At 46.6% G+C, this 23843-nt stretch overlaps 1 protein-coding gene across 1 annotated transcript in view; it reads left to right on the forward strand.

Moving 5' to 3' along the window:
* Nucleotides 1-23843, forward strand: part of AK7 (adenylate kinase 7) — a 51401-nt gene that overhangs the window by 24858 nt on the left and 2700 nt on the right. The window contains exons 8-17 of the mRNA XM_063948451.1: nt 972-1062; nt 1176-1253; nt 3235-3384; nt 9902-10030; nt 14011-14125; nt 14277-14405; nt 14535-14603; nt 14767-14964; nt 17323-17543; nt 18920-19078. Coding sequence (XP_063804521.1) covers nt 972-1062; nt 1176-1253; nt 3235-3384; nt 9902-10030; nt 14011-14125; nt 14277-14405; nt 14535-14603; nt 14767-14964; nt 17323-17543; nt 18920-19078 — 1339 coding nt within the window. The remainder of the gene's footprint in view (nt 1-971; nt 1063-1175; nt 1254-3234; nt 3385-9901; nt 10031-14010; nt 14126-14276; nt 14406-14534; nt 14604-14766; nt 14965-17322; nt 17544-18919; nt 19079-23843) is intronic.

Raw genomic sequence — 23843 nt, forward strand, 5'->3', positions numbered from 1 at the left:
TACAGGAATACATTATCCAGAGATTCTGTCTCAGAGAAGAAAACCATGGAGTACATATCTAAGGTACTAGGGTTATACCCTCTGTTATTAAATCCACCAGCCGTTCTACAAGAGTGAGTACAATCTGCAGAGAGCCACCAACATACTGTTTCCAGGTTTTTAAGCTTTAACACGACCAGGTTTCTCATGTTCTTGTCTGCAGCAGTTTGGAGCTAATCCAGCCAGCATTCCGAGTTGGAGTTAATAGTGTCGCACTTATCTAGGTCAATCCCTGCGTCGTTTTTAAGTTCATTATCAAGGACTAGTCATAAGAAATCTCTTTCTCATCTAATTGTGATAGAAATATGTTATATATTATGGCATGGGTAACTATGGACATTAGCACAAATTGATCCAGTTCTGGTGGATACAGTAGATGTGGGGTTGGGATTAGGCAATGGGTAAATATATATGTGGTAAGTGTTGGAAAATCATTGCTGGCTGAACCTGTATCTCAGTCTATGGGTGCAGCAAGTCTTATAGCAAAATGAATGCCGAGGTGGGGGGAGGAGATAGTGGTATGTGTAAGAAAAGGACTAGTACTCAAGGAAAGAGGGGTATTAGGGTTGGCTTTGATAAGGAAAGGGGCCTTGAGGGCCAGTTTGGAGCTTTGGAGAGAGATGGAGAGCCTGATAAGGAGAAGGAGAGAGTTCCTGTGGTGGGGAGCAATGCTGTAGAAGTCCTGGAGGTGGGAATGAGAAGTAATCAGTTGGGAAGAGAAATGGTGGTCACTGGCAGGGTGAAGAGGGTGAGTGTGTGGGAGTATGCATTGGGTTACATGTGTTGGGTGGGGGGGGGATTGGGTTTGGGCTTTCTAGGTGAGTGTGAATTGTACTGGTTAGGTGAAGGGGGATCTTTAGTTTATATTTCTAGAGTGCTTGGTAGTTATGGTTTTCTAGCTATTAATGATATTTGGCTATTACCGGATCTAGTGTGATACAGAACATTGTGGACCGGAGGCCAAGGACCCACTATCTGGTTGCAGTAGATGATTCCACGCACACACTGGAGGAAATTATCAAGGTATATCAATATTAATTATTGACAGCGAGACAGTCACAATTATCCTTTCACATTTAGGAACTGATTATTTACCTAAACTTATTTCCTGATTTTTGTTTTTTTCCTTTTGTCAGTGTATCAGCCTCCACCTCGGCCCTGGAAAAGTGCAGAGAGTATCTAAGGAGATGGCGTTCCTGGATAAAGAGCTAACAGTTACTAGTTATTTGTTTTCTATAATATCCAATACCAGTGCATCTTATATAAAGGTCTAACGCATTATTTCTAGACATAGCAACAGCTTTACCCAGAATTCCTCTTTGGAGCGGATCATTTACCTGTCTTGTTTCCCAGTGATTATATCTTAGAATTCTCCCTAACTCGTCTCATCGTTCTAATGAGGCTGCTTCGGTGGTTTGTCTCAGCTGTAGGGATGGGCATCGGTGGGTTATCCATTGATGGTTTTACACCACCAAGGTTATCCATCAATGGTACCATCGATGGTGACCATCGTTGGATAACCTTGATGGTGTAAAACCATCTGGAAGGGATCCATCGATTGTTTTACCCATCGATGGTCACTCCTACATTACACTATAATGAAATATGGGCCAATTAAAGGCAGGGGGCGTGGCTTTGTGTGCATCAGGGGGCGGGGCTAAGCTCCGTGCACTGACCCTCAGATAAAAAAAATTGGTAGCAGTGAACCATCTAGGTCTCTCCCATCGATGGTAAAAGTATTCGACATCGGTCACAGACCATCGATGATTTTGAATCATCGATGGTCGATGGCCATCCCTACCCGATGGTTCCACCTGCTTTAGTGTCCAAAGCTGCGGCTCAATCAGAGTTTGGGGGTGTGGCTTTGTGGGTGTCAGAGGGTGGAGCTAGGCTTCGTGTCTTGACACCTTGAAAAAATAAATAAATATTTGATTTTTCTGTAACATCAATGGTGGGAAACCATCCGGTTCTCCCCCACCAATGCTAAACGTATTTACCATCAGGCATAAACTATCCATGATCTAGAATCATCGATGTTCGATGGCCATCCCTACTCTGCTGACTGGTGCTCCTTGTTTTGCTCTGACAGGACCAACCTGGCCAGATTTGCCTGCTTCTTCCTTTTGGCAAAGATAAAGACTAGATCTGTCCTAGGAGGGCTTGGAGACCTTCATAGTATAATCCGCTGGCTGGGGGGGTATGGATGGCTATCGAAAGGTTATAATTGAATAGTGGCAGCATCGCTGCAATTGCAGCTTGCATCTGCTACAGCGTATAGCCATCACTAGGTAATCATCATGTGGTTATTGCGTATGCGCAGTGGAATCTGGAAATTAATGCTTAAAGGAACTGTGCTGGAGACACTCCTTTGTGCCCTCAGCATAGGGAAGAGCATCGTGGGTTAACCATCAATGGCACAGTCGGTGAGCATCGATGATATGGAGCCATCAAATGGTTTGCATTCCTGCTCTGGGGAACAACAGGCAGCGGGCCAATCAGGGAAAGGTGTGGGGCTTAGTGGAAAACTGTGGAGTTGGGCTAAGCTCTGTGCTGTGTGCAAAAAAATAAAAACCCTTGCGGGCTGTTGGCCATCGATGGCAGAGAACCATTGGATCTTCGCTATCGATGGCAAAACTGTTGGTAAACCAGCAATGGCCAAAGGCCATCCCTTTTGCAGCAGAATGGATGAGCCAGTGAAGTAAGTACAATGGGCCTGATTCATATGCCGATTCGGACGTAGCTGGACGATGGTTTTAGTACTGCGCAGGCATCTCAGTCACACTGCGCATTTACGGTGATGGCTATCACAGCCAGGATTTAGATGCAGAGCGATTGACAGACGGCACCATATTGGGGACGTATTTTGAGTGTATCTGCCAGTGGCTGTGTCTTCCAGTGCTCATTACAGGGTCTTCGTACAGGCGGTCATTCTGAGAAATCTGCGGCATGCACAGAGTTCCGATATGCGACTGATGTTCCCGTTGTTGCATCGATCTAAGCAAGACACAGAACTGAGATGCCGATTGCGGGCGCGGCTCAATACACATCCCGGTGGCTGTGACATTTGCTATAATGACTATGGGGCGTGTGTCTGAGGAAGAGGAGCATCTATGTAGTGTCCTTTGCTATAAGAGATCAGTGACACACACCTTCTCAGAATATCTATTTCTATAGCCTATGTGTGTTGTGTTACAGCAACTGGAGATTGACCATTTACTGGTGGATCTGCGGATGGAAGCCGTATTCCTGAAAGAGAACTTCAATATTAACTGGGTGTCTCAGAATGGACTGATAGAGAATATAGAGCTGATCGTCAAAGAGTATAAGCAGAGCCGAGGGCTTCTGGTAAGTGTGACGTTATATCGCATTATTTGCATGATATATCATGATACCGTTGCCTCCTGAATTATCGGCACTTGAGCAAAACCGATCGTATAAAATATACAATACATGTAAGAATTCAAACATTCTATAAAAAAAAGTTAGCAAAAATGACTTACTATTTATATAACAGACATCAGTCCTACAAGAGGGTGGTTTTATTCTAATTAATTACAATTAAGCACAATAATTGTATTAATAAAAAAGCAAGACAAGCATTTACCAGGAAGAGAACACATGAACTGACACACTTTACCACACTCACTACTGGTGCCCGGGCTTTACCACACTGATTACTAGTGCCCCGAGCTTTACCACACTAATTACTAGTGCCCCGAGCTTTACCACACTGATTACTAGTGCCCCGAGCTTTACCACACTGATTACTAGTGCCCTGAGCTTTACCACACTAATTACTAGTGCCCTGAGCTTTACTACACTGATTACTAGTGCCCTGAGCTTTACCACACTGATTACTAGTGCCCTGAGCTTTACCACACTGATTACTAGTGCCCTGAGCTTTACTACACTGATTACTAGTGCCCTGAGCTTTACTACACTGATTACTAGTGCCCCGAGCTTTACCACACTGATTACTAGTGCCCTGAGCTTTACCACACTAATTACTAGTGCCCTGAGCTTTACTACACTGATTACTAGTGCCCTGAGCTTTACCACACTGATTACTAGTGCCCTGAGCTTTACCACACTGATTACTAGTGCCCTGAGCTTTACTACACTGATTACTAGTGCCCTGAGCTTTACCACACTGATTACTAGTGCCCTGAGCTTTACCACACTGATTACTAGTGCCCTGAGCTTTACTACACTGATTACTAGTGCCCTGAACTTTACCACACTGATTACTAGTGCCTGACACTTTACCACACTGATTACTAGTGCCCGAGCTTTATCACACTGATTACTAGTGCCTGACACTTTACTACACTGATTACTAGTGCCCTGAGCTTTACCACACTGATTACTAGTGCCCTGAGCTTTACTACACTGATTACTAGTGCCCTGAGCTTTACCACATTGATTACTAGTGCCTGACACTTTACCACACTGATTACTAGTGCCCTGCGCTTTACCACACTGATTACTAGTGCCCTGAGCTTTACCACACTGATTACTAGTGCCTGGCACTTTAATACACTGATTACTAGTGCCCTGAGCTTTACCACACTGATTACTAGTGCCCCGAGCTTTACCACACTGATTCCTAGTGCCTGACACTTTACTACACTGGTTACTAGTGCCCCGAGCTTTATCACACTGATTACTAGTGCCCCGAGTTTTACCATACCGATTACTAGTGCCCCAAGCTTTAACACTCTGATTACTAGTGCCCCGAGCTTTACCACACTGATTACTAGTGCCCGAGCTTTACCACACTGATTCCTTTTCCCCTGAGCTTTACTACACTGATTACTAGTGCCTGACACTTTACTGCACTGATTACTAGTGCTTGACACTTTACTGCACTGATTACTAGTGCCTGACACGTTACTACACTGATTACTAGTGCCCCGAGCTTTACCACACTGATTCCTTTTCCCCCGAGCTTTACTACACTGATTACTAGTGCCCCGAGCTTTACCACACTGATTACTAGTGCCCCGAGCTTTACCACACTGATTACTAGTGCCCCGAGCTTTACCACACTGATTACTAGTGCCCCGAGCTTTACCACACTGATTACTAGTGCCCCGAGCTTTACCACACTGATTACTAGTGCCCCGAGCTTTACCACACTGATTACTAGTGCCCCGAGCTTTACCACACTGATTCCTTTTCCCCCGAGCTTTACTACACTGATTACTAGTGCCTGACACTTTACTACACTGATTACTAGTGCCCTGAGCTTTACTACACTGATTACTAGTGCCCTGAGCTTTACTACACTGATTACTAGTGCCCTGAGCTTTACTACACTGATTACTAGTGCCTGACACTTTACTACACTGATTACTAGTGCCCTGAGCTTTACTACACTGATTACTAGTGCCCTGAGCTTTACTACACTGATTACTAGTGCCCTGAGCTTTACCACACTGATTCCTTTCCCCCCGATCTTTACCACACTGATTCCTAGTGCCCGACACTTTACTACACTGGTTACTAGTGCCCTGAGCTTTATCACACTGATTACTAGTGCCCTGAGGTTTACTACACTGATTACTAGTGCCTGGCACTTTACTACATTGATTACTAGTGCCCTGAACTTTACCACACTGATTCCTTTTCCCCCGAGCTTTACCACACTGATTACTAGTGCCCCGAGCTTTACTACACTGATTACTAGTGCCCGAGCTTTACCACACTGATTACTAGTGCCCTGAGCTTTACCACACTGATTACTAGTGCCCTGAGCTTTACCACACTGATTACTAGTGCCCTGAGCTTTACCACACTGATTACTAGTGCCCTGAGCTTTACCACACTGATTACTAGTGCCCTGAGCTTTACCACACTGATTACTAGTACCCTGAGCTTTAACACCTATTCCTTTTCCTCCGAGCTTTACCACACTGATTCCTTTTCCCCCGAGCTTTACCGCACTGATTACTACTAGTGCCTGACACTTTACTACACTGATTACGAGTGCCTGACACTTTACTGCACTGATTACTAGTGCCTGACACTTTACTACACTGATTACTAGTGCCTGACACTTTACTGCACTGATTACTAGTGCCTGACACTTTACTGCACTGATTACTAGTGCCTGACACTTTACTACACTGATTACTAGTGCCTGACACTTTACTGCACTGATTACTAGTGCCTGACACTTTAGGGTCCAATTACGATTGCCTCTCAATGCACGGTATGCCGCATATTACATCGTATGGGCTACAGAAGCAGAAAGCCTGTCCGTACACCATTGCTATCTACTGCAAACATGGTGAAACGCTTCCCGTTTACTCAGGAACACAGGAATTGGACAGTAAATGATTGGAAATAGGTCATGTGGTCTGACCAATCATGTTTTCAATTACACCATGCAGATGGTAGGGTGAGGATATGGAGACAACAACATAAAAGCATTGTGACAACCCTTCAGACTGGCAGAAGCATCCGATTTAATGTGTGGCATTCTGTTGAAGACCACTTTCAGCTCTTGGGTAAGAGACCTGGAGGCATATGTAATATGGTCCGAGTTTGCCGGTTGTGCGGGTGTTTTTTTAAAGAGGCAATCATTGCCTTCTAAATGATTGCCCCTTTAAAAAAAAAATGCCCGGGAACGGCCGGCATCCTGCACCTCCAACTCAGGCCTTATTACATATGCCCACTCTTTGCTTTGGGTTCCAATATCGATCTTCAGGGCCTTCTTCCCGATTGTTTTTTTCTACTACAGGTATCCTGTAGATCAGTAGAAGCATTAAGGTCTATTAAGTGCTGGATTCCCATCTCAGGTCATCTACCCGCTACCTACAGACCGATGGGAAATAATATTAATCAAACCTCTTTTTGGTCTAGAAGCCAGATGCCTCCTTCAGGTCTCTCTATATGAAGTCTTTAAATCTTAATTTAAAAATATGTTTCTTCAAGATGAAATCCATAAGGTCATGAGGAGTTCATTGTGTCCATGGACATACAGGATGCTTATCTCCCTGCTCCCACATTTTTAGGCTCTACAGTTTAGTCTAGCATCTGCTCCATTTGTCTTTACAAAAATGAAGGCGGTTATATTGGGCCATCTTAGAAACCTCCTGGGGGTGATGATATTATCCCTTACTGAGATGGCCTCCTAACAAATGCTTCCAGGTTTAGCTCAGAAAACAGTTTCTGGTTTCCCACGGCTGGGCAATAAATTAGAAAAGTCAGACCTTGTTCCATCATAGCAGATTCAGTTTCAGGGCATGATTTACAACACTCGCCATCAGAAAGTATTCATTCCACGTTGACAAGATTGCGTCTCTCCAGTCCATGGTCAGGATGGTCTTGTGATGACATCAGGTTCAGTTAATCTTCTCCTGGGCAAGATGACCTACACCTTCGAGGCTGTTCCAGCTGCCCAATTTTACTTCAGGGAATTTCAACTCCATCTCCTGGCAGGTCTCCTTTACACCTGTCTTAGTGGATGTCTCTTTCCAAAAAGACTTGCCTATCTCTATCTTGGTGGGTGCAGAACCACAAATTGACCAAGTGTTGCCTGTTCTCCATCTGGGACTGGACTGTGGTAACTACTGATGTAAGTCTCAGAGATTGGGTAGTTGTCAACCGCCAGGCTTCATTTCAGGGTTGTTGGACATGGCAAGATTCTCACCTTCCCATTAATGTTCTGGAACTCAATGCAGTTTCTCTCATTCTCAGTAGGGCCCAGTCTCTTCTGCATAACAATCCTATAAATATACAGGTGCACAATGCCATGGCTGTGGCTTATTTGAATCATCAAGGGGTTCCCAAAAGTGCCCAAGGCATATGGGAAACCAACAGTATCATGCCATAACAGGTGTCTAAATTCCTGAAGTTTGGGAGGCCGACATCCTGAGCAGAAGAGATCTGCACCAAAGAGTGTAGTCCCTCCATTTGGAGGTGTTTCAACCTCTAGTGCAGGGCTGGCCAAACCAGTCCTCGAGATCTACCAACAGTACACATTTTCCAGACCACCTAGCTGGTGCACAGGTGTAGTCATTACTAATTAAGATGTGCTGCATTCATTCCTAACTGACAATTCTACAGATCTCCAGGAGGCCTGGAAAACATGAACTGTTGGTAGATCTCGAGGACCGGTTTGGCCAGTCCTGCTCTAGTGGATTTATGGAGGTTGCTGGTCATAGACAAGATGGTGTCTCGCCCGAACCACAAGGTCCACAAGTATTGCTTTCAGACCAAGTATCCAACAGCTTTATAGGTGGATGCATTGGTTGCCCCGTGGTCATTTCCGCTCATAAATCTATTTCCTCCAATAGCAATTCTACTGAGTGTGCTAAAGAGTCTAATAAAAGGAAAAGGCAAGAGTGATTCGGGCAGCTTCAGGTTTGCCCAGAAGATTGTTATTTTGGGATCTTCTCTGCATGCTATAAGATCCTTTGTTCCGCCTCCCTGTTCATTCAGACCGTCTCTCTCAGGTTCCATTTAAGCACCCAGCTGTAGATCCACTGGCTTTGATAGCTTGGTGGTTGAAGCCACCATATTGAATGATAAAGGGTTCTCTAATAGGGTTATCCACACTATGACCAGGACTCGTAAACTAGTTTCTGCAAAACATGGTTTGACAGACTTGCATTTCTTGGTGTGAACAGTACAGGTTACCAACTTCTACTTTTAGTTTGTCCAAGTGCTAGCTCCTCCAGGAGGGCTTGAAGGCTGGTTTATGACTGGGATATTTAACAGTCTAAGGGGAATATATCAAAGCTAGGAGAAAGACAAAGGAGAGAGATAGAGATAAAGTACCAATCAATCAGCATCTAACTGCCATGTTGCAGGCTGTGTTTGTAAAATGACAACTATAAGCTGATTGGCTGGTACTTTATCTCTTCGCTTTATCACTTTTTAAGGCTTAGCACAGCTCTTCCACTATCTCACTCCACTTTGTCACTCTCCAAACTTTGTCAAATTCCTAATGCAATCCACAATTTCTCACTCTGAGGAACATTGGAGCAAGTGTGGCAGTCTGGGGGAATCTAGTACCAATCCTGGACATTCATGTACACATTGGACTTTTTATACACTGGACACTGTATGGAATACAGTATTTATATTTAACACTATAGATGGTTTATGGTATAGGTTGTATCAAACATATTTATCATACCATATATAAAATAAATGGCCAGGAAAAGGTTAAACATACAATATTAAATAAATACACAAACATAGTAGAACCAGCAGAGAGAGAGCAGCAATTTCTAAACACTCATTCTCCCACCTCATGGTAAGGCTCCTGTCTCTTCTTCGTGGCAGCTGCTCTCTTGTCCAGTGCACCGATTGAGGACTCCACACACACAGCAAACTTGGTAGGAGAGCTGCTACCACTCGATATTGTGCAGCAGCTCTGCTTTGTCCCTGCATGATGTGGTGTCAGGTCTTGTATTTATATTTTGTACTATTGCTGTTGTCATAATTTGGCCCGCTGACCAAGAAGAGGGAACTTCTGGGCAGCCAGAAACCCACCCTGCATTTTCCCTTGCCATTGTTGTTATACACTCCCGCAATAATGAAGCACACCCTCTTCTTTCATAAGTAGTTTAGGTCTCCTTAAAGCTCTGTATAGTAAATCAGATATCCAAGGTATGTGTCAGCGTTGAACCATTGTCTCCTCATCTATCAGAACAACAAATGTCCAATGTCTGATTCCCCATTGGTTACACTTGCTCTCAGCAGTCTGTAATGCATGCTCTTGTGATTGGACGGGTTCAGCTTAGTGAATCAAGGCCTCAGCCTATGGTATCCTGTTATAAAAGAGGAAATGTTGGGATCTGTGTACAGTATGTCAGGTGCCTCATCATTGCTGTTCTCTTTTATATAGCCAATACGTATCTGCGTCCTTGGCCCTCCAGCTGTGGGAAAAACAACCGTCTCAGAGTTACTGTGCAAACACTACAAACTGCATCACATCAGTGTCAAAGATGTTGTCGCAGACGCCATTGCCAATCTGGTAGGTTCATGTTGCTTGCTTTGTGTAACTTTACCTGAATCACACAACACAAATATGATATGCCAAGTAGAATATATGCTCTTCATTTCATAAAGATATTATTGTATTAGTGTGACAGGAACCTCATATCACGAATCTGTGCTGCTGGGGACCCTGCTCCTCCCACTATATAACTCTCAGTCTGTGGCTTCCTGCTGTCTCCATTCTCCTCCTCACATCATGTCACTGCCCCTGTCACATGCAGCTCTGTCCTCACTGACACATCACTCATCTCCTGATATACTCTGTGCTGCTGGGGACCCTGCTCCTCCCACTATATAACTCTCAGTCTGTGGCTTCCTGCTGCCTCCATTCCCCTCCTCACATCATAACACTGCCCCTGTCACATGCAGCCCTGTACTCACTGACACATCACTCATCTCCTGATATACTCTGTGCTGCTGGGGATCCTGCTACTCCCACTATATAACTCTCAGTCTGTGGCTTCCTGCTGCCTCCATTCCCCTCCTCACATCATAACACTGCCCCTGTCACATGCAGCCCTGTACTCTCTGACACATCACTCATCTCCTGATATACTCTGTGCTGCTGGAGACCCTGCTCCTCCCACTATATAACTCTCAGTCTGTGGCTTCCTGCTGCCTCCATTCCCCTCCTCACATCATGCCACTGCCCCTGTCACATGCAGCCCTATCCTCACTGACACATCACTCATCTCCTGATATACTCTGTGCTGCTGGGGACCCTGCTCCTCCCACTATATAACTCTCAGTCTATGGCTTCCTGCTGCCCCCATTACCCTCCTCACATCATGTCACTGCCCCTGTCACATGCAGCCCTGTCCTCACTGACACATCACTCATCTCCTGATATACTCTGTGCTGCTGGGGACCCTGCTCCTTCTACTATATAACTCTCAGTCTGTGGCTTCCTGTTGCCTCCATTCTCCTCCTCACATCATGTCACTGCCCCTGTCACATGCAGCCCTGTCCTCACTGACACATCACTCATCTCCTGATACACTCTGTGCTGCTGGGGACCCTGCTCCTCCCACTATATAACTCTCAGTCTGTGACTTCCTGCTGCCTCCATTCCCCTCCTCACATCATGTCACTGCCCCTGTCACATGCAGCCCTGTCCTCACTGACACATCACTCATCTCCTGATATACTCTGTGCTGCTGGGGACCCTTCTCCTTCTACTATATAACTCTCAGTCTGTGGCTTCCTGCTGCCTCCATTCCCCTCCTCACATCATGTCACTGCCCCTGTCACATGCAGCCCTGTCCTCACTGACACATCACTCATCTCCTGATATACTCTGTGCTGCTGGGGATCCTGCTACTCCCACTATATAACTCTCAGTCTGTGGCTTCCTGCTGCCTCCATTCCCCTCCTCACATCATAACACTGCCCCTGTCACATGCAGCCCTGTACTCTCTGACACATCACTCATCTCCTGATATACTCTGTGCTGCTGGAGACCCTGCTCCTCCCACTATATAACTCTCAGTCTGTGGCTTCCTGCTGCCTCCATTCCCCTCCTCACATCATGCCACTGCCCCTGTCACATGCAGCCCTATCCTCACTGACACATCACTCATCTCCTGATATACTCTGTGCTGCTGGGGACCCTGCTCCTCCCACTATATAACTCTCAGTCTATGGCTTCCTGCTGCCCCCATTACCCTCCTCACATCATGTCACTGCCCCTGTCACATGCAGCCCTGTCCTCACTGACACATCACTCATCTCCTGATATACTCTGTGCTGCTGGGGACCCTGCTCCTTCTACTATATAACTCTCAGTCTGTGGCTTCCTGTTGCCTCCATTCTCCTCCTCACATCATGTCACTGCCCCTGTCACATGCAGCCCTGTCCTCACTGACACATCACTCATCTCCTGATACACTCTGTGCTGCTGGGGACCCTGCTCCTCCCACTATATAACTCTCAGTCTGTGACTTCCTGCTGCCTCCATTCCCCTCCTCACATCATGTCACTGCCCCTGTCACATGCAGCCCTGTCCTCACTGACACATCACTCATCTCCTGATATACTCTGTGCTGCTGGGGACCCTGCTCCTCCCACTATATAACTCTCAGTCTGTGGCTTCCGGCTGCCTCCATTCCCCTCCTCACATTATGTCACTGCCCCTGTCACATGCAGCCCTGTCCTCACTGACACATCACTCATCTCCTGATATACTCTGTGCTGCTGGGGACCCTGCTCCTCCCACTATATAACTCTCAGTCTGTGGCTTCCTGCTGCCTCCATTCCCCTCCTCACATCATGTCACTGCCCCTGTCACATGCAGACCTGTCCTCACTGACACATCACTCATCTCCTGATATACTCTGTGCTGCTGGGGACCCTGCTCCTCCCACTATATAACTCTCAGTCTGTGGCATCCCAGCCCTTCCACAGTCAGATGCACGGATGGACACCAGAGGAGGGTGATAATAGCATTAGCATAGAGTCACAGAAGTGGACACAACAAAAAAAGCAGTAACGTGGTGGCCACAGCGTGAGTCTCTGCATACATTACTGGTCAGTCAGTGTCCTTGTTGCTTTCACCATTTATTTTATCATTTTCACTCTTAGCCCTCACTATAAGGGGCCTCTTTATTATGCCAAAGTGATGCGGGAACGTCTAGATCTGTGTGATTGATGTGAAGGAGCTGTTAGTGGGGCATCTCATCCCTGGACAGTCTCCCACCTACATCCTCTGTCTCTCAGAGAGGACTGACGTCTGTAACATCTGTATGATGTGATACTCCCAAGCACCATGTGCCAAGGGAAGTGTCATTTTTCTAGTAACTGAGCAATAAGAATGTTGCATGTAAAACCACTGCTATGTGCGGTTACCAACGGAACATCCCAAACCGCTATTCTGTTCTCCAGCTGTTCTGCAGTGAGCCCAGTGTCTGCAAGCTCCGCCCTCTGCCAGCTATCCTGTAGGGCCTGGTCCATGGTGAGCGACCAGTGGGAATTAGCAGACACCAATCAGGAGGTGTTTTAGCAGCTTGTATTAGAAGTAGGCGGTTTCAGGTGCTGATGGGAGGAGCCTGAGTGGGAGTCAGTGGTACCAAGTGCCGGTGTAGGTGCTTGCTGATGGGAGCATTACCTGTCCACTATGCAGTGGGTGGAGTCAGTAACAGACAGTTACTGACAGGGGGGGTCATTCCGAGTTGATCGCTAGCTGCTTTCGTTCGCTGTGCAGCGATTAGGCAAAAAAACGGCACTTCTGCGCATGCGTATGCAGCGCAATGCGCACGCGCGAAGTACTATTACAACAAACGATGTAGTTTCACACAAGGTCTAGCGAAGCTTTTCAGTCGCACTGCTGGCCGCTGAGTGATTGACATAAAGTAGGCGTTTCTGGGTGTCAACTGATCGTTTTCAGGGAGTGTTCGAAAAAACGCAGGCGTGCCAGGAAAAACGCAGGCGTGGCTGGCAGAATGCAGGGCGTGTTCGTGACGTCAAAACAGGAACTGAACAGTCTGAAGTGATCGCAAGCTAGGAGTAGGTTTGGAGCTGCTCTAAAAATGCACAAAAAAAAATATGTCCCCGCTCTGCGAACCTTTCGTTCGCACTTCTGCTTCTGCTAAGCTAAAATACACTCCCAGTGGGAGGCGGCATAGCGTTTGCACGGCTGCTAAAAACTGCTAGCGAGCGAACAACTCGGAATGACCACCAGTAAGCGGTAAAATCCCCTAATATCCTAAAACCAGTGGGGTCAAACAATCTGGCTGGGTGAGATACACCCGGTCACAGATATTGGAGTCCTTTTAGGAGAATGAGCGCTATATAAGTAAAATAGTTATTATTAAATAACTTCAATAGTAAGCTGCCCTGTTAATTCATCTGTTATTGCTGCAAACAGTATCAAGAAACAGAGGTTTTATGTGGCCCTTAATAAATAGGCCAGTAAATCTAATGACATCTTAAACGCTCCTCTGGTATTTTCTCTGTGTAAAGGAAAGACTGGTGAAATCCCCACCAGAAGAGGAAGAGGAAGAGGAGGGAGAGGATGGGCCGGAGACATGGCAGGAGCTGCTGGACTCTGTGAGAGAGAACATGGAACAGAATGGAGGTATCTGGCGGGACAGTATTGTTCTGTATAAAACCCAGCTATGCTCCCAGCGCCGAATACAGTAGGGATGATGGTGCCTTCACATACGGTACTTCTCTTAATATATGTTCCAAGAACCTCTTATAATTGATGTTCTTCTATTCAAACACAGGGAATCTGGATGACAGCTACGTGATCAGGTTCATGAAGGAGAAACTGAAATCCATGCCTTGCCAGAACCAGGGTTTTGTCCTTGATGGATATCCTGCAACCTATGAACAAGCCAAGGAGCTTTTCCACTGTACGTAACAGCCTGGCCCCCATGGACAAGCAGGGATTATGCCCTGGCGGTTTATGGTACTCTCAGATTAACCTTTGGTGCAGGCACAATATGACGCTTTGCCCTAAATTCTCATTCTTTGTCGCTTAGCGGATGAAGAGGCAGAAGAGGAGGAGAGCAGGGGAAAAGCTCCACGCTTCAATAATGCAATCACCCCAGGTGTGTGTCCCCATGGATGAGTTTCTAGGTTTTCAAAATTACTGTGTTATAATTGGAAAATGTACAAAAATCCATCCGTAGGGGAACACTGAGAGGTCGGACCAAGATGGATTCCATACGCTAAATGTGGACTGACTTTGTTTACCGTTCTGTCTATTCGCAGAGTATGTTATTTCATTGGATGCGACTGATGAGTTCCTTAGAAGGCGGGTGATTAACCTCCCAGAGAGTGTAGTTGCCGGAACGGACTACACTCAGGACCGGTTTCTGCCCGCTCTCGCCACATTCCGGGAATTAAACACCGAAGATGAAACCGTCCTCAACTACTTTGACGAGGCTGAAATCCACCCCCTGCATATTGGTGAGTCCTATTAATAACTTACCAGATAACCCGCTACATTGTTCCATGAAATGATGGATTGTCTGCTTTCTTCTGTTTCTTAAAGAAAATCGTGTTACGACATCTCAACAAAGGACGTAGCAAAGAAGAAGTGTTTTTGTTTCCATGACATTATTTGTAATCCCCCCAACAAATGACAATGCAATACCGGCCATGTGACCTGGTGTAAAGCTCTTCACGGAGCAGTGTTTCCCAACCGCACTTCTCAGTCCAGGTTTTACAGATATCCAGGCCTGAGCACAGATGATAGATCAAAATACCTTAGGTACTAATTCAGTCACCTATGCTCAAGTATGGCTATCCTTAAAACCCGCTCTGTTAATGTGCCTTGGGATCAGTATGTTATCCTGGCTGTCGAGAACCCGGCAGTCTGCAGACCGATGCCAGAATCCCGACAGCAGGAGTAATGGTGGTGGGCGCATCTTGGCAACATTCGGTCGCCGCACTAATCTATTCCTGCCACCCAAGTGGGGATTCCGGGCGACGGTCGGGATTTTGACCGCCGGCATTTCAGCGGGTGTCGGGAGTCCGCGTCGGTATCCTGACCGCCAGCATCCCGACAGCCAGCAAATTAACTGCATACCTGTGCCTTGAGGACAGAGGTTGGGAACCCTTGGCTTAGAGAGTAGAAGAGTAGTTCCTCCTTCATCCTATCTGGAGGACACTCCTACCTTGGGGTTGTAGTGAGAACCAAGGAGCTGGGCACCTAAGAGTTAACTTCTGAAGACTGAAGCTCCTCCCCTCTAATGATCATTCCATTTGAACAAGTTTAGGTGTTGCCGTTGTTCGTGTCGCCTCTCTCCTCTGTCCCCATTCACAGAGGTCACACAGCTGGGCGGTTTTCTCAGTGCGAGGACAATATGTGTCTCAGAGAACCCTCTTTAGCCAATGCTGTGAATGACCAAAGCCACATGAGCCGCAGGTTGTACCATCCACCCCCTACTCACAGGGGAGTTCAGAGCGCTGTCCTGAGTGGCACTGACTAGCTCTGCCAGGGCTTTAATAAATGGTCACAGGTGGCACATCCTTAGGGCTGTCGGCACTAGGTGCAAAGGAGCCCTTATTGCACTGGACCTTGGGAAAAAGCCTACCAGAGAATCACTGTGTGGAGGAGCTGGAGTAGAACAGTGCTACTACATTGTTGTGTTGTATCTGCGGCTGCTCCTCTCCTCTGACCTTTATGCTGCCTGTGGAGCTAAGTAACTCTGCTTGGCCCCACACCCTCTTCTCCCCCATAGTACCACTGTCCTGTCGTCCCCCACCTTAGCAGGGCTCTGTCCTGACCCCCCGTCCCCCACTCCCATACTTACTCCTGCAGCCGTTCCTCCATTCCTAATGGACAGCCTTACGCAATTATTGTAGAGAACAGTGAAAGAGGCTCTTAGCTCATACATAAATAATACCTCCCTGCAGACCGTAAAGCTGGGTACACACTAGGCGATATATCGGCCGTTCCATTGAACGGCTGATGTATTGCGAACCTGTCTGTAAATGACGTACGTCACAGACATATCGCGTCAGCACAACCGAGGGCCGATATATCGTCAGATGGAGAATTTGCACCTGACATACGCCAGGGGGTAAATTTACTAAGATGGGAGTTCTATTTAGGATGGGATGTTGCCCATGGCAACCAATCAGATTCTACTTCTCATTTATCTAGCACCTTCTAGAAGATAATACCTGTAATCTGATTGGTTGCTATGGGCAACATCCCATCTTAAATAGAACTCCCATTTTAGTAAATTTACCCCCAAGTGTCAATGGGGCACCGATGGTAGAGTGTCTAGAACCAGCGACAGTGTTAGGGGTGTGCAGGGGCACATAAACTGGGCGTCTCAGGGCTTGCACAATCCGGCGCACGCTTGTACAACTGGGGGAGGCAGATTCCAGCATTTGCATATTATCCCACCTGTGACTCCGGCAACAGACGTAAGAGCAGATGCAGCTGCCCCCTCCTCTCAATCAGGCCCGAGGTGTCATAAACATAAGAGAGAATAGTGTCTGGGCAGTGCTATTAATACATGCCAAAGTGACATATACCACGTATGCCTCTATGAGCGCAAGACCAACTCAAGAATATGTTCAATACTACATGGGCCCCTGAAAGTGTAAGCTATGCGTGTACAGTAGATAACGTGTGTCGGTTAGGTTACAGTATGCCTCAGTAGGAGATCCTGCCAGAGACCGGATCAATAGCAATGCATTAATTCCTTGCTAGATCACGACAGTACGAGCTTCCGCTCATCACCAGCAGGAGCTGCCTGTGCTGTGGATACTGTAACTGGGGGTTTTAACACCAGATTTTGGACTTCACAGATGTCACTAAAGATGATGACCCATTGTACAGAGACATCTTAAAGGAGATTATTAAGGCTGCTGGCGAACCTCGGAACTACGGCTTGACCCCAGAAGAGTTGGCAGAGCAGGAACTGAAGGAGGCAGAGAAAAGTCTGGCTCAGCAGGCGGAAAGAAAAGCTGAACTGGAACGGAGAGAGGAGGAGGAGGATGCAGAGAAGATCGCACGCTGGGAGGAGTGGGTAGGTTGGGTCGATGCATCCCTTGCAGATTATGGGGGTCATTCCGAGTTGAACGCTCACTAGCTACTTTTTGCAGCCATGCAAACGCATAGTCGCCGCCCACGGGGGAGTGTATTTTCGCTTTGCAAGTGTGCGAACGCGTGTGCAGCCGAGCGGGCCGAAAAAGTTTTTTGCAGTTTCTGATTAGGTCTGGACTTACTCAGCTCTTGCGATCACTTCAGTCTTTTTGGTCCTGGAATTGACGTCAGACACCCGCCCTGCAAATGCCTGGACACGCCTGCGTTTTTCCAAACACTCCCTGAAAACGGTCAGTTGACATCCATACACGTCCTCTTCCTGTCAATCTCCTTGCGTTCGGCTGTGCGAATAGATTCTTCGTTAAATCCATCGCTCGGCAACGATCCGCTTTGTACTCGTATGACGCACCTGCGCATTGCGGTGCACATGCATGCGCAGTAGTAACCTGTTCGCTGCGCTGCGAAAAACGGCAGCAAGCGATCAACTCGGAATGACCCCCTATATACCACTGAATAACCTTTTATCTGTTCAGTGCTCTCATAGTCAGGTCAGTGTCTACTCACTTCTGGTTTCTTCTAAGAATAGAATAGGATAGACCATGGTCTGCACTTATAGGGGGTCATTCCGAGTTGATCGCTCGCTGACGATTTTCGCAGCTCAGCGATCAGGTGAAAAAGCGGCACACGCGACGTACGGGTACAAAGCCTTTTGTGGTTGTGCTCAGGTTCTAGCAAAGTTTTTTTTTGCACTGACAGCCGCAAGAAGATTGACAGGAAGTGGGCGTTTCTGGGTATCAACTGACCGTTTTCAGGGAGTGTTTGAAAAAACGCAGGCGTGGCTGGGCGTTCGGTGGGCGGGTGTATGACGTCAAATCCGGACAGGAATAGGCTGAAGTGATCGCAAGCGCTGAGTAGGTTCAGAGCTACTCAGAAACTGCACACACTGGTTTTGTAGAGCTCTGCTGCATATGCGTTCACACTTCTGATAAGCTAAAATACACTCCCCAGTGGGCGGCGGCATAGCGTTTGCACGGCTGCTAAAACCAGCCAGCGAGCGATCAACTCGGAATGACCCCCATAGTCTGCTGCCAGGGCATGTGGTTCTCATGTTATCATATAGTCGTCTAGAAGACATTAGATGTGGTTTACAGCTACCAGGGTCCAAGAGACCACTACACAAGTGGGACAGTCTCTGGATAGGACCTCAAGCAGATCCCCAAGTAATCTAAAATAGCTAGGTAACTTGCTGACGTCATATAACTAGATCTGTCATATCTTCTGACACAGCATCAATGTATTTTTATTTTGATTACTCCAAAACATTTGTGTTCTACCGACATCCTTTTCTGAATATTCCAGAACAGTCGCCTTGAAGAGGTAAAACGCCAAGAACAAGAATTACTGGAAGCCCAGTCAATCCCTTTACGGAATTATTTGATGAAGAACGTCATGCCGACGCTGATAGAGGGACTAAACGAGTGCTGTAAGGTCAGGCCAGACGACCCTGTTGATTATCTGGTGAGATATGTTTTTATTCTTATGTCTTTAAAACATGTATGAGAAAAGATTATGTAGCGACGGACACATGTTCTATATTTCCAGAGGACACATGGTCTATATTTCCAGAGGACACATGGTCTATATTTCCAGAGGACACATGGTCTATATTTTCAGAGGACACATGGTCTATATTTTCAGAGGACACATGGTCTATATTTCCAGAGGACACATGGTCTATATTTCAGAGTTACGGCTGACAACTGCTTGTGATTTGCCGGAACAGTTACACTTGGAAGAGTCTTATCCCCCTATGAGTTTAAATCCCTGATAATAGCCCTATTTTCTATATACTGTCAACCTTCAACTTGTGAATTTTGGGGGAGTACAAATGGTGTAATGATTAGCCATACTGCGTCACAGCACTGAGGTCCTGGGTTTGAGTCCCATCATGGCCCTAACTGCGTGGAGTTTGTATATTCTCCTCGTGCTCTGGTTTCCTCCCACAAGCCAAAAATATCCTGGTAGGTTAATTGAGATATTGGAGGTTCTCTTCCATCTTTTCCACATCATCCAGTTCATAATAAAGGGATTAGCAAATATTTTTATTTTTATTTGGTGCCTATATTGGCCCATACTTGCTGTGATTTTGCATTTCAGCATTATGGGCTCAGAAAAAGCTCCAGTCATTTTGGATCTGGTCATATACAAATGTACAGTGCATCCGGAAAGTATTCACAGCGCTTCACTTTTTCCACATTTTGTTATGTTACAGCCTTATTCCAAAATGGAATAACTTCATTTTTTCCCTCAAAATTCTACACACAATACCCCATAATGACAACGTAAAAAAAGTTTGTAAATTTATTAAAAATAAAGAACTAAGATATCATTTGTACATAAGTATTCACAGCCTTTGCTCAGTACTTTGTTGATGCACCTTTGGCAGCAATTACAGCCTCAATTCTTTTTGAATATGATGCCACAAGCTTGGCACACCTATCTTTGGGAAGTTTCGCCCATTCCTCTTTGCAGCACCTCTCAAGCTCCATCAGGTTGGATGGGAAGCGTCGGTGCACAGCCATTTTCAGATCTCTCCAGAGATGTTAAATCGGATTCAAGTCTGGGCTCTGGTTGGGCCTCTCAAGGACATTCATAGAGTTGTCCTGAAGCTACTCTACTCCTTTATATCTTGGCTGTGTGCTTAGGGTTGTTGTCCTGATGAAAGATGAACCTTCGTCCCAGTCTGAGGTCAAGAGCGATCTGGAGCAGGTTTTCATCCAGGATGTTTCTGTACTTTTCTGCATTCATCTTTCCCTCTATCCTGACTAGTCTCCCAATTCCTGCTGCTTAATAACATCCCCACAGCATGATGCTGCCACCACCATGCTTCCCTGTAGGGATGGTATTGGCCTGGTGATGAGCGGTGCATTGTTTCCTCAAAACATGACGCCTGGCATTCACGCCAAAGAGTTCAATCTTTGTCTCATCAGACCAGAGAATTTTGTTTCTCATGGTCTGAGAGTCCTTCAGGTGCATTTTGGCAAACTCCAGGCGGGCTGCCATGTGCTTTTTACTAAGGAGTAGCTTCTGTCTGGCCACTCTACCATATAGGCCTGATTGGTGGATTGCTGCAGAGATGGTTGTCCTTCTGGAAGGTTCTCCTCTCTCCTCAGAGGAATGTTGTAGCTCTGGCAGAGTGACCATCTGCTTCTTGGTCACCTCCCTGACTAGGGCCCTTCTCCCCCGATCGCTCAGTTTAGACGGCCGGCCAGCTCTAGGAAGTCCTGGTGGTTCCGAACTTCTTCCATTTACGGATGATGGAGGCCACTGTGCTCATTGGGACCTTCAAAGCAGCAGATATTTTTCTGTACCCTTCCCCAGATTTGTGCCTCGAGACAATCCTGTCTCGGAGGTCTACAGACATTGCCTTTGACTTCATGCTTGGTTTGTGCTCATACATGCACTGTCAAGTGTGGGACCTTATATGGACAGGTGTGCCTTTCCAAATCATGTCCAATCAACTGAATTTACCACAGGTGGATTCCAATTAAGCTGTAGGAACATCTCAAGGATGATCAGTGGAAACAGGATGCACCTGAGTTTTTTATTTTTAAGAAATTTGCAAAGATCTCAAAAAATCTTTTTTCACGTTGTCATTATGGGGTATCGTGTGTAGAATTTTGAGGGAAAAAATGAATTTGTCCGGATGCACTGTAGATGTGTGACAGAGATCAGGCAAGCAGATGCTCGGAACTGTGTATGGCTGTGACCAAATATGGGGTGGCGCTACTATGCCCCCTTTATATACTCCCTCCCTAGTCCAGCACCTGCTGATGTGAGCTGGAATGCGGGCGGTCCAGGCAGGCTGCTGCCATCACGAAAACCCTGTCTGCAAGATCCAAGTTACACCGAATCCTATCAGTGCTGACAATTAGGGAAGATCGGCACCATGGTGTAAACAATATTTATATATGGTGAATTATATATATATATATATATATATATAGATATAGATATAGATATAGATAGATAGATAATACATACAATATAAACAATGTAACTTTACATGTACGTCTTATATTTCCATCAAACTTTGATATATGCATTTGGGAACAGTTGACTTGTAGGACGAATTCCTCAGTTGCACTCATTGGGTAAAGATAAGTATAAATTCGCCTGTTTTCATTTTTAGTGCACAGAAACAAAATCTATTTCACTATACCACCGAGAGAATTCCTTATGTATTCCCCCAACAGACAGAGTGAAACTTAGTAATGTACACAAAGGGCTGTATTCATAAGAGTCGGAAACTGCCGTCTTGTCGGAAAGACGGCAGTTTCCGTCTGGAATAGGTCGGAACCTATTCAATAGGGGCACATTTTTTCCAACAAGTCGGGAAACCCGACTTGTCAGAATACTGTCGGAAAGCAGTTGGATCGGCAGAATACCGGCCGATCCACCTGCTGCTGTCGGGAACGGGGCCAAATCCGATAGGTTTTGGCCCCCTTTCCGACAAACTCAATCCGACTTGAAAACAAGTCGGATTGAGGTGAGGAGACGGAGTGGTGCGGCGGGCTACGGGGATGAGAGTAGTACCTGTAGTACCTCCCCCGCCACCGCACAGATCACTCCCGCTGCCAGCTCCGGCCGCCGCTGGAAGCTCCCCCGCCGACCGCCTCACGCTGCTCCCCCTGTCAGTCGCCTCACGCTGCTCCCTCGCCGGCCGCCGCACACTGATTTCCCCGCCAGCCACCTCACGATGCTCCCCCTGCCAGCCGCCTCACGATGCTCCCCCCGCCAGCCGCCTCACGATGCTCACCCCGCCAGCCGCCTCACAATGCTCCCCCCGCCGGCCGCCGCACACTGCTCCCCCGCCGGCCACCTCATGATGCTCCCCTCACCACTGCGGTCAGCGCACCCGGCAGCCGCTGACAGCAGTGACAGGACAGGACACAGGGAAAGGCCAAATCCGACAGTCGGATTTGGCCGCTCTTTGAATAGGGGTTGTCGGGTTCATTCCGACAACTGCATGTCGGAATGAACCCGACTCTTATTGAATATACCCCTAAGCAGTTAAAATTAATTAAAAAACATAGCAGAACTGTGACATGCGGTCTGGTCACAAAGGAAGGATGTACTCATGGCCATAAAGGTTTAAAAATGTATTTTGACAAGTCTTATAATTACGGACTGTACAAGTGGGCAAAGCTATGGTGGGTGGAGGGGGTGCGATTGCTATGGGGCCCGGAAGCTTCGGGGGCCCTGGACACAGAACATATAGTTGTCTACCAAGTTCCAAGAATTCCTGCTAAGCGATTGAGTCTCATCCACTGCCAGGCCTAAATGGGGTGACATTCCATTTTCAGTGAAAGATGTGTGTAATGGAAGTTATAATAGTAAGGGGGGCTGAAAGGTGACATAATCTGACCAGGGCACTGTAATGTGGTATAATATGGGGTGGAGGCACTATAGTGCGGCATAATCTGAACTGGGGCACTGTCATTTTACATGATATGAACTGGGGCATTGTAATAAGGACAGTATGAAGTGGAGGCATTGTAGTATGGCGTAATATGAACTGGGGGCAGTGTGATGTGGCGTAATATGAACTGGGGGCACTGTGATGTGGCATAATATAAACTGGGGGCAGTGTAATGTGGCATAATATGAACTTGGGGCACTGTGATGTGCATAATATGAATTTGGGACACTGATGTGGCATAATATAAACTGGGGGCAGTGTGATGTGACGTAATATGAACTGGGGCACTGAAATATTGCACTGTATGAACTGACACTTCAGTGTTACATAATATGTACTGGGGACACTGTATAGTATAATGTGAATTGGGAGCACTGTGTGGCATAATGTGTACTGGCAGCCTTACAGTGTGGTATATTGTGAACTAGGGCACTACTATGGGACATAACATTAACTAGGGCACTACTATGGGGCAAAACATTAACTTAGGGCACTACTGTGGGGCAAAACATTAACTATGGCACTACTATGGGGAAAACATTAACTAGGGCACTACTACAGGGCAAGACGTTAACTAGGGCGCTACTATGGGGCAAAACATAACATTAACTAGGGCACTACTATGGGGCAAAACATTAACTTAGGGCACTACTGTGGGGCAAAACATTAACTATGGCACTACTATGGGGAAAACATTAACTAGGGCACTACTACGGGGCAAAACGTTAACTAGGGCGCTACTATGGGGCAAAACATAACATTAACTAGGGCACTACTACGGGGCAAAACGTTAACTAGGGC

This window comes from Pseudophryne corroboree, chromosome 12 (genome assembly GCF_028390025.1).
Source record: "Pseudophryne corroboree isolate aPseCor3 chromosome 12, aPseCor3.hap2, whole genome shotgun sequence".
NCBI lineage: Eukaryota > Metazoa > Chordata > Amphibia > Anura > Myobatrachidae > Pseudophryne > Pseudophryne corroboree.